The sequence below is a fragment of the Rhinolophus ferrumequinum genome, chromosome 7 (genome assembly GCF_004115265.2).
Source record: "Rhinolophus ferrumequinum isolate MPI-CBG mRhiFer1 chromosome 7, mRhiFer1_v1.p, whole genome shotgun sequence".
In the NCBI taxonomy this organism is placed as follows: Eukaryota; Metazoa; Chordata; class Mammalia; order Chiroptera; family Rhinolophidae; genus Rhinolophus; species Rhinolophus ferrumequinum.
The window spans coordinates 35,509,660-35,523,456 of NC_046290.1; the positions used below are offsets into that span (position 1 = coordinate 35,509,660).

The 13,797-nt window shown below is 42.6% G+C and overlaps 1 protein-coding gene across 2 annotated transcripts in view; it reads left to right on the top strand.

Moving 5' to 3' along the window:
• The first annotated feature begins 6,721 nt into the window (after positions 1-6,721).
• Positions 6,722-13,797, top strand: part of MAP3K1 (mitogen-activated protein kinase kinase kinase 1) — a 74,146-nt gene continuing 67,070 nt past the window's right edge. Inside the window, exon 1 of one of the 2 annotated variants that reach the window (XM_033111178.1) lies at positions 6,722-7,241. In XM_033111178.1, coding sequence (XP_032967069.1) covers positions 6,760-7,241 — 482 coding nt within the window. In that variant the 5' untranslated portion in view covers positions 6,722-6,759. Of the gene's footprint in view, positions 7,242-7,864; positions 8,296-13,797 lie in introns of those variants that run through there. The other variant, XM_033111179.1, reaches the window with a different exon arrangement.

The following is a 13,797-nucleotide window of genomic DNA, read 5'->3' on the forward strand; positions in this document are numbered from 1 at the left end:
ATTTGTAACCACCTAAATCAACTGTTAACTGAGCATCTACTACACACAAGACCCCTAGGGACCGCTGAGAGAAAAGGATGATGAGAGGAGATGGTCCCTCTCTCCAGGGTCTCATAAGCGGGTGGAAAATGCAGGATCGGGAAGTACTTCAAGAGCAAGGGCACTCACTATCTCATTTTCTCTATTCCCGGCACCTACAACAGGGCCTGACTCTTAGCAGATGCTTAGCAATAGCTCCTTCAGACCTGCGCAGGAGGAGACTCTGCCCTTGGCACTGTGCTTTAGAGTGCACCATGTGCTACAAATTTAGACAAACAAATTTATTAAAGAACACAGCTGCCCTGGTCACTCGGGTCTGGTGGGAAGGGCTGGTTCAGTATGACCCATAACCATAAACATCTGCTCTCGTGCCCAGCACCTTTCAGGCTCCAGGGAAACATTGTTTCATATGCCTTGTCCCATGGCCTTTTAGTGCCAAGAAGGTCTGTGGATGTGCTGCTTGTGATGTTGGAGAACAACACCACTTAGGACTCCAAGAGGATCTCATTAGTAGAAGTGTTTAGTAGGAGAAGAGACAAATTGAGCTAACTTGTCAATTCTGTCCCCTCAGAGAGCAGGAATGCAATGGATTCCTAAATAACAACGTGTTATAGCCTAGTCATGTGCTTCTTTTTGTGTCCCATTCTGTGGGTCCAAAGCAGTATGCACAGTAGTTGCACACAAATACTAAGGAACATTTTGCAATAGTAAGCAATATGTAGGACTTAAGTTTATATTGATGTAGGTATAGACAAAACGTGTGAAATGTGTTGCTATTCCCTACATTGGCAACTTTATGGATATTGAATGCTAGAATTGCGAATAGTTTTATTTTGATAAAATACTGTATAACATTTAATTAATTTTTCAAAAAGCTTTTAAAGTCAGCGTTATTTAAATAATGTTATTTAAAATTTTAACATTCATCGAATTTGTACTTTAGAATAGAATTTTGCCTTTTAATAATAATAGGTAATTGGATTGTTTCAAGTGATCACAAATTATATGACAATCTTATGACTAAATAATGACATAATTAGTAATTTTGTTGAGATAAAAACTAAGAAATTAACGTATGTCTTTATTTTACTCCCCATCCAAACACTGTCAGTGCATCAATGGAATGCTCAGATATGTATAATTAAATACAACTGTCTTTGGTATTTTGTCATTTCAGTTATATAAAAACCATAATTTTACATATAGTATTCCATTTTGTCTTTATAAAGATGTACTTATCAAGGTAGGAGCTTAGGATAAATTTTTTTTTTTTTTTTATTGTTGGCTTACATGTTAACACTAAGTAATTAAAAATGTTGTATAAGGCCTGGCCCTCCAAATGTTAGGCATCAGCCTGGCCCTAGGTGGCAGTGGGCAGGGATTGAGGAGGTGGGGTGGGTTTAAGGAAGTGTTTTCAGGAGAAGAGGGCCCCATGAGTGAAAGCCTGGAGATAAGAGGTCTGACCTGGGAAACATATCCGTGGCTGGACAGGCCTCAGGACAGACAAGGCTAGTTAAGATGAGAACCGAACAATCTATGGTGGAAAGTAGAGAGAAGTGATAGACTGGGAACTCCAGGAAGGTAAAGGACATGCCTACTTTCATTGCTATGGTATTCCTGGACCTTCCATAGTGTCCTGCACAGAGGAGTAATGCACTTAATATTTGTTGAATGAATGAAAGAAGAAATTTGGATTCTGTACTCTATGTAATATGGAACCATTAAAGAGTTTGAAAAGAGAAGGCAGAATTAGAATGGTAGCTTAGAAAGATAACTGACAATGGTGCCTAAAATTTATTTGAAAGGTTAGCTACTGGAAGTAGAAAAACTAATTAACTTAGTTATGTGTTACTAATTTATATCTATTGTGATTCTTTATTTCCTGAACATATAAATGTGGATATTTTTTATTATATACTAATCTGACGTAATCAGGCATTTAACAGTCCACAAAACTCCTAAGTCTTAGGTACAATGGCTCAAAGGCTGTATTGTCTATACACTAGCCACTGGATATGTGTGCCTTCTAAGCACATGAAGTGTGACTAATCCAAAATGATTTTCAAGATATTCTGAAGTGTGAAATACACACCAGATTTCAAAGATCTAGAACAAAAATAAATGGTAAAAGATGTCATTAGTAATATTTTATATATTGATTACACATGGAAACAGTAATATTTTGGATATGTTATGTGAAACAAAATGTATTATTGAAATTAATTTCACTTTTTTTTTTTTAGTATTTTTTTAATAGGGCTACTAGAAAACTTAACATTATATATGTGACTTGCATTTGTGGCTTGCCTTATATTTTATTGGGCAGTAGTGCTCTAGTGGATGTCAATTTTGTATACCCCCTTAGCAGCTTTGACCCCAAAACAATGCACATCAATTGTAAAGTGAAGGTGCAAACGTTGCAAAAGATGCAGACATTGACTAATCCACTAAAAGTGGTTCTGAACTTCTCAGATCACATGTCAGTGTAGGATTCAGCAAAGTTCGACCAGTGGATCATAAAGGGAGAAAAACCAACAAGGATACTAATTCAAAGAAAGTAATTAATTATTATAGAGGACCCTGGGAGAATGTATGAAGTTTCTACTATTTTTTGCAAAAATGATAGTAATGATTAAGCCACAAAAGTCAAATGGAAAAGGAATATCTCATCAGCTTTTAAAAACAGCAACCAATAGGGCTCATTCAAAGAACTCAAAGAATTACTGCAGAGTTGTAAAGGTAAGCAGAACTTTGCTAACCGAGATCAAGTTTCCTACGATGTAGTTTTATTTTTAAATGTAAAATCCCAATTCAACTGTTTTTCATCATGTACTACAACATGTAGCTTCTGATTTTTAAGTACATGCAAAATGTTTAGATGACTGGTTAATAAAAGGGAATGTATATATCTTAAATATTTTACTTTAGCTTAAAGCATAAATAACAAGGCTTTGTTTTATATGGTTTGGGTTTTTTTAAACCAGTATTTGGCTGTAGGGCCTTGGTCTTTTGTGTATGGGTCCACAATTTAAGAGTGCCATGTATCTTTCTCACATATCTTATTTTCTACAATTTCCACTTTTAGTTTCTTTAAAACAAAGTGAGGACTCATAAGATACAACAAAGTTCTTATAGATTTGTATGTTTTTTCCCCAGTCTTTTACAATCATCATTCCCACAACTAATTTGACAGAGACTTTTTTCAGTGTCTCACCCTCATTCTTTCAAAGCATTTAACTTAGTTTTCATTGGAACATCTTTCTTTTTGCCCTCATGTACTCATGCTTTATTAATTTAATAATCAATTTAATAGTATTTAAGTTTCATAAGGACAGTTATACTGGGTGTAATCAGGTTTGGGAACAAGTATGATGGATTCTCTTGAGGCCCATAAGTCACTCGGTGGGAGCAGAAGTGTGCAGGTGCCATAGGCATTCATCCCTCTGCATGTTGTACATCACACTAGGAATGACAATTATCTGTTACTGTATAAGCCAGCTAAGTAGAGGCTGGTTAAGAAACTTTCTACTATAATGTCACCTACAGTATCTTTGTAGGGGGTTCAATTATTCCATTAATGACAAGATTTCCTGACTTAGAATATCCAGAAACACCCGGGAAGATTGGTGTCTGGAAAGAGCACAGAAAAACTAAGTTCTAGCCTCAACTTTCGGTCAAGTATTCCATAATATGTATTTATAAGCCTGACAGAACACCAGCTGTTGCTCGATTCTGAAGATTACATTTTTACTCTTTCTGTTTACCTAAGACATAGATCAGAGAGAGAGAGAGGGGGGCGGGATATGAAATTCTATCAGAATCAGCCCAATAAATACCCACTAATAAAAATAATTGTAGATGGGGATGTTTTATTTAATTTTTAATTTTGTAATGATGAAAACAACAAAAAACATCCCCAGAGATGAAGAAAACTCCATGCATGTGCATAGTAGGGGCTTAATAAATATATGATGATGCACAGGCTGAAATATTTCAACAGTGTATATTAAAGCTGTTCATGCGAATGTCAGTGATATTTATGCACAATGAGGAAATGCACCGATATTAACCGAATCCTCTAAATGAATGGGGTATAGCAACTAAAGTGTGATTTTCGGCTATTCCCAGAATCACTATGTGGAAGCAGTGATCTGTAAAACCCTGGTATAAAGGTTACCCAAGTTGTCACAGCATAAATGAAATCATTGCAACGTTTATATCAGAGAGGATGGAAATAAAAAGTGTGGAAATAGTAAATGGAGTTTCAGTGTACAAGCAACCTTTGAAGATACACACAAAGTCCCCTTTATGTCATTAACGAAATCAAATTAAGGCAATTCAACACATGCCTATGTGAAGTAATATAAAGCAGGATCTAGTAACCCCAAAACTGAGCTAGAATCTTACCCATGCTTAAGACAGAAACTATGGTGGCAATCCCATGGGTTAAATTCTCCTCAAAGATTGTATTAACACAGGGCAGAGGAAGAACACCCTTCAGTCAACCATGTCCTTTGATTATTTTTCTCTTAAAAAAATCAGTTTTTTCAGTATATAGATGCATAATGACAACCCAAATATTTACATAAAAGATTCAGGGGAAAATGACTCAAAGCACCAAAAACTAGGTGAAAGACCAGCACTTAGGTTTCTCCATGGTGGTGTGTGGTGGATGGAGGTCAGAGAGCCCTGGCCAATCGGCAGTGTTGCATTTGAAACCCCTTTCACTTGGCCCCCGTTTTCATCACTGTGTAAACGTTTTGCTGGAATCCCTTCCACTTTGCTACTCTGGCCAAACTCAAACATGGAAGAATTTTGAACAAGAGCTAAAGGCATTCACTTTTCTCATTTACAGGTGCCTGTGTGTGTGTGTGTGTGTGTGTGTGTGTGTGTGTGAAACTTAATGATTTTTAAAAAAATTTAAATAGAAAAGAGGAAAGTATTACTTTCAATTTAGGATTTGGTGGGTGTGGCAATCCGGGAAGACCTGGGAAATAACTACTGTTTGGTTTGGGTGATACACTTGGCTACCATGAAAAGAGAGTATAATTATAGCCTAAATGTTGAGTTCAAATTTTAACAGATTTATCTAAACTTCCAAAATTTGTACCGTTGGATGTTACTATCGAAAACTATCTTATGGCAGATGTTGTAGGAGTGTTCAAAACATTAACATGAAATCAGGACTTTTTAAAAAAAAAAAACCCTCGGATATCACCGTCCTCCTCAATTAACATTTACACCCGGGAAGGGGGCTTTCATTTCATCTATTTCCAATAAGTCAAAGGAATTATTTTGCAGACATTTCAGACTTTCGTCTGAATATATGAAGACTGACAAGACAGTGCTCTCCTTTCTGTTCATGAGGGACCCTGCCCCTCCGCCCCCGTATCTTAATGTTTCACAGAGTAAATCTAGGGACGCTGCTGCCGGGTTGTGGGAGATTTCCCATCACAGACAAACCGGCTCGAGGAAAAGAAAGGAGGGGAGAAATCAACGAGACACAGGAGCTCTACTCGCCCGAAGAGAGGTCGAAAATCACTAACTTGCAAATGGTGTTTTTAACATTCCAAAGCACCTTATCGCCCGGACGCCCCCAGGGACGGGAAGGGTTCGGCTCGCCACGTGAGAGAAGTCGGGCACTGCGGGGGTGGGGGCGGAGGGAAGCCGCACCGCCGGCGGACCCTGCGGGGAAGAGGGACGTGCCGCTAGAGGCGTCGGATTCGGGGAGGGCCAGGACCTGGAGGATGACACACCGAGCACTTCCTGGCACACCGGTGGTTCCTTCCCCGAACCTGCGCTAGGTGGTCCTGTATACCGCTGCCTTTCCCAAAGAGTGGAGGGACAAATAAACATCTACAGGGACCCCGCCCATTCAGGTCTCTCTCTCTCTAGCGGGGGGCGGGGTAGGGGGTGAGAAGCGAGTCCCACATCTTGGCACTTGAGGTGAACAAGATATCCCAGGATACTCTCTCAAGTTTTATTTGTAGTACGAGTTGGCGGGGAAGGGACCAAAAGAAGAGAAAAACTTTTTTTAAAAGAAATCCATGTTTTTGATACGTGGCGGCCTGTCGGTTGAACGTTGAGTTTCTTTCGCTTTGCAGCAGGCGACCGCCCAGGGAGCCACCTGCGCGTCCAGAACGAAGTGGGGGTGGGGTTGGTCCGAGCCCAGGTTCGCCGACGCCCACTGCAAAGGGCTGTGCGAATGACATACTATAAACACTCTCGCCTGCGTCCCCTTCAACGCACCACACACCTAAGTCCAAACTGCAACTCCTGCTGGGCGAGCCCGGCCGAGCCGACCGAGATTGCAGCGGAGAGGACGCGGCGCGCTGCAGCCGCCGAGGCTCCTCCTCTCGCCGGTGCAACCCGGGACTACCTGGCGGCGTGGCGCGGGAAGTGCGCAAAGCCCGGGGTGTCCCAGTGGCGGCCACGTCCGAGCCCACCTCGCCGGCCTGCGCGCAAAGTCCAGCGCACAACCCATTCCTTCCACCTGCGGCCGGGGTCCCACACTACCTCCCGGCCGAACACGGTGCACCCGCCCGTCGGTCCAGGCCAGGCGCGCCCGGCGGGCCGTGCTCACGCAGTTGGCGCAGGCGGGCCTACGCTAGCGGCGCAGCGCCCGCCTGCCCGCCCGCCCGCCGGTCTGCCCGCCCCCTGCACTCTCCCCGCCCCCTCCGTCCCTCGCAGGGGCCCAGCTAATGTAGCCCGCGAGAGAAAATGGCGGCGGCGGCGGGGAATCGCGCCTCGTCGTCGGGATTCCCGGGCGCCGGGGCAGCGAGCCCCGAGGCGGGCGGCGGCGGAAGATCCCCTAAGGCGAGCAGCGCGCCTGTGGCAGCCGCGGGGCTACTGCGGGAGGCGGGCAGCGGGGGCCGCGAGCGGACGGACTGGCGGCGGCGGCAGCTGCGCAAAGTGCGGAGTGTAGAGCTGGACCAGCTGCCGGAGCCGCCGCTCTTCCTCACCGCCTCGCCACTGTCCTCCTCCACTTCCCCGTCTCCGGAGCCCGCGGACGCGGCGGCGGGCGGGAGCGGTTTCCAGCCTGTGGCGGTGCTACCGCCCCACGGAGCCGCGATTCGCGGCGGCGCCCACCCTCCCGAGTCAGCGGCCGCGTCGGACAGCGGCGGCCCGAGCCCCACGGGTGCCGAGCCCGGAGAGAAGCGGACGCCGGCCACCGAGCCGCCTCCTGCAGCGGCCCCCGCCGGGTGAGCAGCGCGGCCACGGCGCGGCGGGGATTTGGGGGTCGGGCGGACGAGGGCAATGAATGAATCCTGGGGAATGCGCACGGCGTCCCGGGGCTCCGCGCAACGAGGCTGCGCGCGGCTCTCCGGGACCAGAGTCCTCCGGCAACCCCCTTTGACCCTTCCGACGTCGGACGGCGCCCCGGACCTGGCCTAGGGGACGGAATGGGGTCTCCGGGCGGGGACGTGCCGAAGAGTTTGTTATTGTTTGCAGACATGTGACAGGCGTGCGAGCCGCGCCGCTGGGACCGGTTGAGCTAAGGTGTGGGGGCCCGGGCTGGCTTTGTGGGGCTCTCGGAATCGGGGCTCTTACAGGAGCCCCGGCGCGGGACCCTGGCAGTGTCCTCCGGGCCGGGCTGGGGGGTGGGCAATAGCACGGCGGCGGCGCCCCCAGATGATAGCCCGGGAGGGGGGACGCCGGGGTTGCGAGCCGAGCCTGCAGGCGGGCGGTCGTCAAAAAAGGGGCGGGGTGGGTGGGGGTGGCGGCGGAGGGCGGAGGAGAAAGCGGTGAGGTCCCGGTGGCCTTGACAGGCGTAGCTGCTCTGCAGGTACCGGGGTCCGGGGCGGGACGAAGGCGGCGCGGCCTGAGAGGCCTCCGGGTGGACAACTCGGTAACGCCTGTCAAAGCTGTGCGGGCGGATGGGCTGCAGATTCTGGGGCTTGCACTCTTTTCAGACGTGGGGGTTTCTAATTGCGTCCCCCAAGGACTCCGAGTGTTCTGGGGAATGCGAACTGCACCACTAAGACATGAGTGACTTCTGTTTGGAGTTTGAATTTTGGCCTTTGAAGTTTGCATTTGGCGGAGTGGTGTAAGAGCCAGGACCGGATGTGTCAGCCATTCAGTTTCAAAGCGGTGGTGACTGCTCCCCGCAGCCTCTCCGGCGTGGTTGGAGACCGCGGCGCGGGTGCGGTGCTTCCTGCTCTGCAGCTGCGCGGGCCGCCCGCCGACTGCGGAATTCCAGGGGCCACAGTGCGGTGGGTTTCGGCTCAGATAGTCCTGTGATGCCTGTGCAGAATGGTATGTGTAAGGTAACTCAGATCAACGGTTCCTGGTCTGACCCTTTTTTGGCAAGTGAAACTTTCAATGTTAAAGTAAACTCTTTTAAGTGTGACAGTGGTAATCCTTGTGTTAAAAAATCTAACTAGTGTATGCCAAACACAGTCTTGATGCGTATTTTGAGTTGCTGGAAATGTTTTTGTGATGGTCACCCGTTGACTTGTAGAGTTCCTGGCCTTTATTCTGAGTGTTTTAAAGACTGTCTCCTGTTTGTTCCCTTTTGAGACGAATTGGACAGTACAAATCGTTGGTTTTGATTAATTTTCTAAAGTGATTTCGGCATTTTTTTGAACTTGATTATTTGTTTAAAACCACAATTTATTTATTACTTGGAAGTTGTCCTCTCCCCGGCCTCCCGCAAAATAAAGAAAACCCTGAAAAATACAGTCAGCACTGTGCCATGGCAATATTGAGAGGAAAGGAGATTTGTGACTGATAGTTATGTGTGTGCACTTGTACGTGTAATTTAGTCTTACAAGAGTTACGTTTCTCTACATTTTCCTGCTTCTGTGCAGACTGGATTAAAACTTCACTAGAATAATTATTACTACAAGTGAGCTCCAGGTAAAAATATTAAACCCCAAATTTGAGAAATTTACCTATTCTCATGAGAACACCTGTTTGGATACAGTAAATTAGCAAGTGTCAGCATTCTAGTCATTTAATGAGCTATGAATGTGGAAGAGCAACCACTATTAAAATACTGTATACAAGTTGTATAGTGTTGTCTCCACACAGAATAAGGGGAATAAAGTGGAGGCAGATAGAATTCAGGGACTGAATAATCCATGCTTAATTTTTGCATTTTATAACCTAGGGTTTTTTTACTCCTCTTTGTTTAAGCGATGGATTGTAATTGCCCAGTATGTGAAATAAGGAGCTAGTCAGCACAATCATTTTTTAAATGAATTTCACTGGCCACAGTGCTAGTTTGCTCACCCCAAATGTCATACCTAAAGGCTTTATTTATAGTAAAATGTTGATTCCCCATTTTTTGAGATAACAGTGGTTTTCCCCCCAATTTCCTTTTCAATGAGGTTGAAATTCATTTTAATCTGTTAGTACAAGCACTTTTATTATAAGCAGTGCAATAAATTTTCAGTTGAACTCTACATTTTACTTTTTTTGGCAATAGCTACATTCATACTTACAGAGCAAAATCGAATAGATTTTGAACTACTTTTATATTTTAGTAGTGGTATGGGTCTGGAGACCCCTTCTGTCTAAAGGCCTACTGTATTTTTAAAGAGAATTCTGTGATTTCTTTATTTCAGATTTTCCTTTAGTTTTTAATCTTTGGATATAGAAATTGAACGTGTAGAAAATATATTTGTGAAGTATAAATTATATAAATAATACTCATAGTAAAAATAGATTTTAAGTCTGTCCTTTTTCAGGGTGATAACTGAAATCAGTGAAAGCTTTGTGCCTGTAAGTGGCGCCCAAGGGTTTGATTTTTTTCCTTATATTACAGAATTAGGGACTTTTTCTTCCTATTTACTGTCTTTGAAGAAAAATTACAGTGTTACTCTCCATTGAACAGGCTATTGTGAGTTTGGTAGATGTAATTACTCCAACCTATTTTTGTAACTTAAAAAAAACCTACCTATCAATTTGCTGGCCCCACGAAAGAACAAGATATGCTATACTTGTTAATGTTAGTTTTTGTTTAAAACTAAAGCTATTTCATAGGCTGCTTTTACATCCTCATGTAGCCCTCACTTTTCACTCCCTTTTAGAAGCTGTTAGGCTAAAAATATAATTTAGTGATTCAAAAAAAATTTTTTTTTACTAGAGGAGGTATAGGCACATTATTACCTAAAAATTAATTTAAAAAATTAAGTTGGTGATTTTATAAAACGATAGAGGTAGTTACATAAATTAGTCTTACACAAATTTGTAAGTTTTGTAGTTATGCATTGTCTCTTAAGTTCTTTCTATTTTAAATTAGGTAAGAGAATTAATGCATTCTTCAAAGATTAGCCTTTGTTAAATATAATTCTGAAAGAGAAATATCAGAGCTAGAATTGTTACCAACGTTTGTTTTCTTTTCATATCTGATTTTGGCAAGGGTGACTGGTTAACCAACATTCCTTAATATATGATTTCCAATACACTATAATAACTCCATTTTGTTAGATACAAAAAGCAGGAAGTAGCCCTGTTCATTGATATTTTCACATCTTCTATAGCACCAAGCGTATGATGCATTTTTTAGAAATGGTCACTGACTTGTCAACTTGAAGATTTCAAAATCTGAAAAGAAAGGAGTGTTCTTTGCTTTCAACAAGAGCAAAAGAACCAGCTACAGCTTGCCTAGGCTGTCTGTGATCAGTCCTTGACACTGGCGGGGAGCATTCCACAAGAAGAAATGATGGGGTGGCAAGGCAGTTAATGGGGAATGGATTCCCCTGAGGAAAAATACGGAGCCTTCAGAACATTTTGTAACCCGTTTTCTTAGGTTCAAAGGTATTTATGAAGAAGGCAATAGAAAAATGTGGCGTGGAAAAGTAAGAGTCTCCAGAGGCTCTTCAGAGCTGCAGCATATTGCGCCTCTAACCTTGGGATGCTTTGCTTATATCAGATATACCAAGTATGTATATTCCTTAGACGTGGTTGTTTTTGTCAGCCTTGGTCTCTTTTGTATCCTAAGTCAAAAGTTAGAGCTACTTAAAATTGGAAATGGGTAGAGATTAATGTGAGGAAATGTGCACTATTAGGAGTAAACCCAAGTTGCCTTTAAGAAATAATTTAAGAATATTTTTAAACATGAAAGAAATAATCAGGAACAAGTAAAGCAAATGCTCGTTGTAAAGCAGCGGGATTTGTCAAGTGCGTTTCTTATTACAAGAAGATCAGGATTTTAGCTGGAACTAAAACATGTTTATTGAACATATAGATAGGTTTAGATACCTTTCATATCGTCACCTCCTTGCTTTCCATGTATCAGGCACATTACGTATTTTTTCTCATTTCATCATCACTGCAGCCCTCCAAGGCATTGTAATTTCTGTTTTTGAGAGGTGAAAACTCATCTGTGTTGCTGAAGCGTCATTATCATACAACTAGAAGACACAGCTAGGATTCAAACCTAAGTTGGTCTGACTCCACACACCATTTGTTTCCACTACTCTATGCTACCTCCATTTCTTTTTCAAGTTAATAATCAAACTAATTGATTTTTATGGAGGAAGTTGTGCTGCAGGAGTCATAATAGACTGATAGGTCTCTACTCAGTGCCATTGCTAATACATTTATCTCCTGATACGTACGTATATTGTAATGCGTAGCTTTCGGTAACCTGGCCTCAGACATGTGATACAAGTAAACTGTACTTACTAGATCAGCTCTTCGTGTTAGGCAAGGAGAATAAGTGACTTGTGTTGAGTGTTTCTTAGATTTCTTGATTTGTGCTGTATGAAATCATAAGTGGAAGAAAATAAAGAAGCTGGAATTAACATCACTCATTCATCTTAATCATCACACATGGAGAGAAACGGTTCCAATATAGTTGGACCCTGCCCCTTTGTTATTGTTTAGATTTCATTCACCCAACATTTATGAACCTCTACAGGGTGATGGTGGTCTGGATGGTAGAGAAAAAGATGGTCAACGCACAGCTTCTGTTTCTGTTGGTAGGTTGTAGTATGAACATGCTTTACAATATCATGTTAAGTGCTGTAAGAGAAATGGGAATACAGAGGGGCTCCCAAATGAAAAATTAGTGCTCTGAATCTCATCCAGTGTTCCACTCTGTATTCCTGCGGTACCTCTCTAACTTTCTGAGGAATTAATTGTCCTTCATGGTTAGTACTTAAGGCTGATAGCTTTGTTCTACTTTCTGCTTGTCATTTGTTCTGCTGGTGTTTGCTCTTTTCCTTTGGTCTCTTTCCCATGTCTTAGGACAGATATATGCTGTAGTTTTTCCATTTTCACAGTAATGGGAAAAGGAATACAGATAAAGATTAGTTTCAAACTATTTCTGCTTACATTCTTAACAGGAATATATATGAAACTGCAAGTTCAGAGGTGATTTTTTTTTCTTTTTTGAAAGAGGAAATCAAAATGGGGATATGGGGAGAAAGAACCGCAGTATCTGCCAGTGCTAGTTTTAAAATTCAGTCTTTTTTATTATAGAAACAACAACTCTGCTAGTTAAGAAAACAATGTAGGGAAATGTGAAATACGCTTTAGGGCATAAGATAGCCAAGGAGACAGCCTTGTCTCCCTTTACTCTGTGGCATATCAGTTGGTTTTGGTATGTTTGGGATGGAAGACAGTTCTCTATTGCTAGTGACTAAGTCCTTGAATACCAGTCTGATTCCAGTTTTTCAATAGATTGAGATGTAGAGTATCAAGAACTGTAAAGTTTTTAAGACCCACCAAGCATACTTTTCTGAAAGTACCGCCTGTCACCTGGGAATGACTAATGAGACCATCAGACTTCTTGAAGACCGGAGGAAGTCCCTAGAACACACAGTGCTGTAGTTAGTGCAGTAACTGACTGTCCCATGGACGCATCATGATGAGAGTGTAGGTGGGGGGAGGATACGGGAGATACTTGGCAGCGGGCGAAGGCTTTGCTTTTGACTATGAATAGACGTGAGTGAGCATTACCTGTCTTTATTGCCTAAATAATCATTTAACTGATATATTATCAAATAATCTTCACGGTGGTTTTACAGCATTCTGAGTAATATCTATCAGTTATTAACAGACAAGGAATTCTGTCTTTTTCTTTATACCATTGCCCACCACCCAGAGTAGTGTCTGGAACCTCTGAACATTAGGTGCCCATGAATGTTAGGATGAATTAATTTTCCCAAAGTAGCTATCTTAAAATTAGTGTGTCAGAAGATTACAATAACTTCCTGTAATGTGATTTTAATCATGGTCTATCTTAAGGCAAGTTTTGATGGCAAGAATTGTTTCTCAGGAGTTTTTTTTTTAAAGATTTTTATTAAAATATAGCTAACATGCAATATTATGTTAGTTGCAGGTGTACACCTTAAGTTATTCAACATTTAAGTACCTAAAGAAGTGATCACCATGATAAGTCCAGCAACCATCTGACACTGTACCACGCTATCACAGTATTATTGACTATGTTCCCTGTGCCATGCATTACCTCCCCGTGACTTACTTGTTGTATACCTGGTAATTTGAACCTCTTATTCCCCTTCACCTTTCTCCCCCGCTTTCTTAATTTTTCAATTACAGTTGATATTCAGTATTTATGTTAATTTCAGGTGTACTGCATAGTGGTTAGAAATTTATATAATTTAGGAAGTGGTCCCCAGGAAGTGACCCACCTGGCGCGATACATAGTTTTTTCCATATTATTGACTGTATTCCCTATGCTTCACTTCCTCATGATTATTTTGTTTAACTACCAATTTGTACTTCTTAATCCCTTCACCTTTTTCACCCTGCTACCCAACCCCCTCTTGTGAGTTTATTACG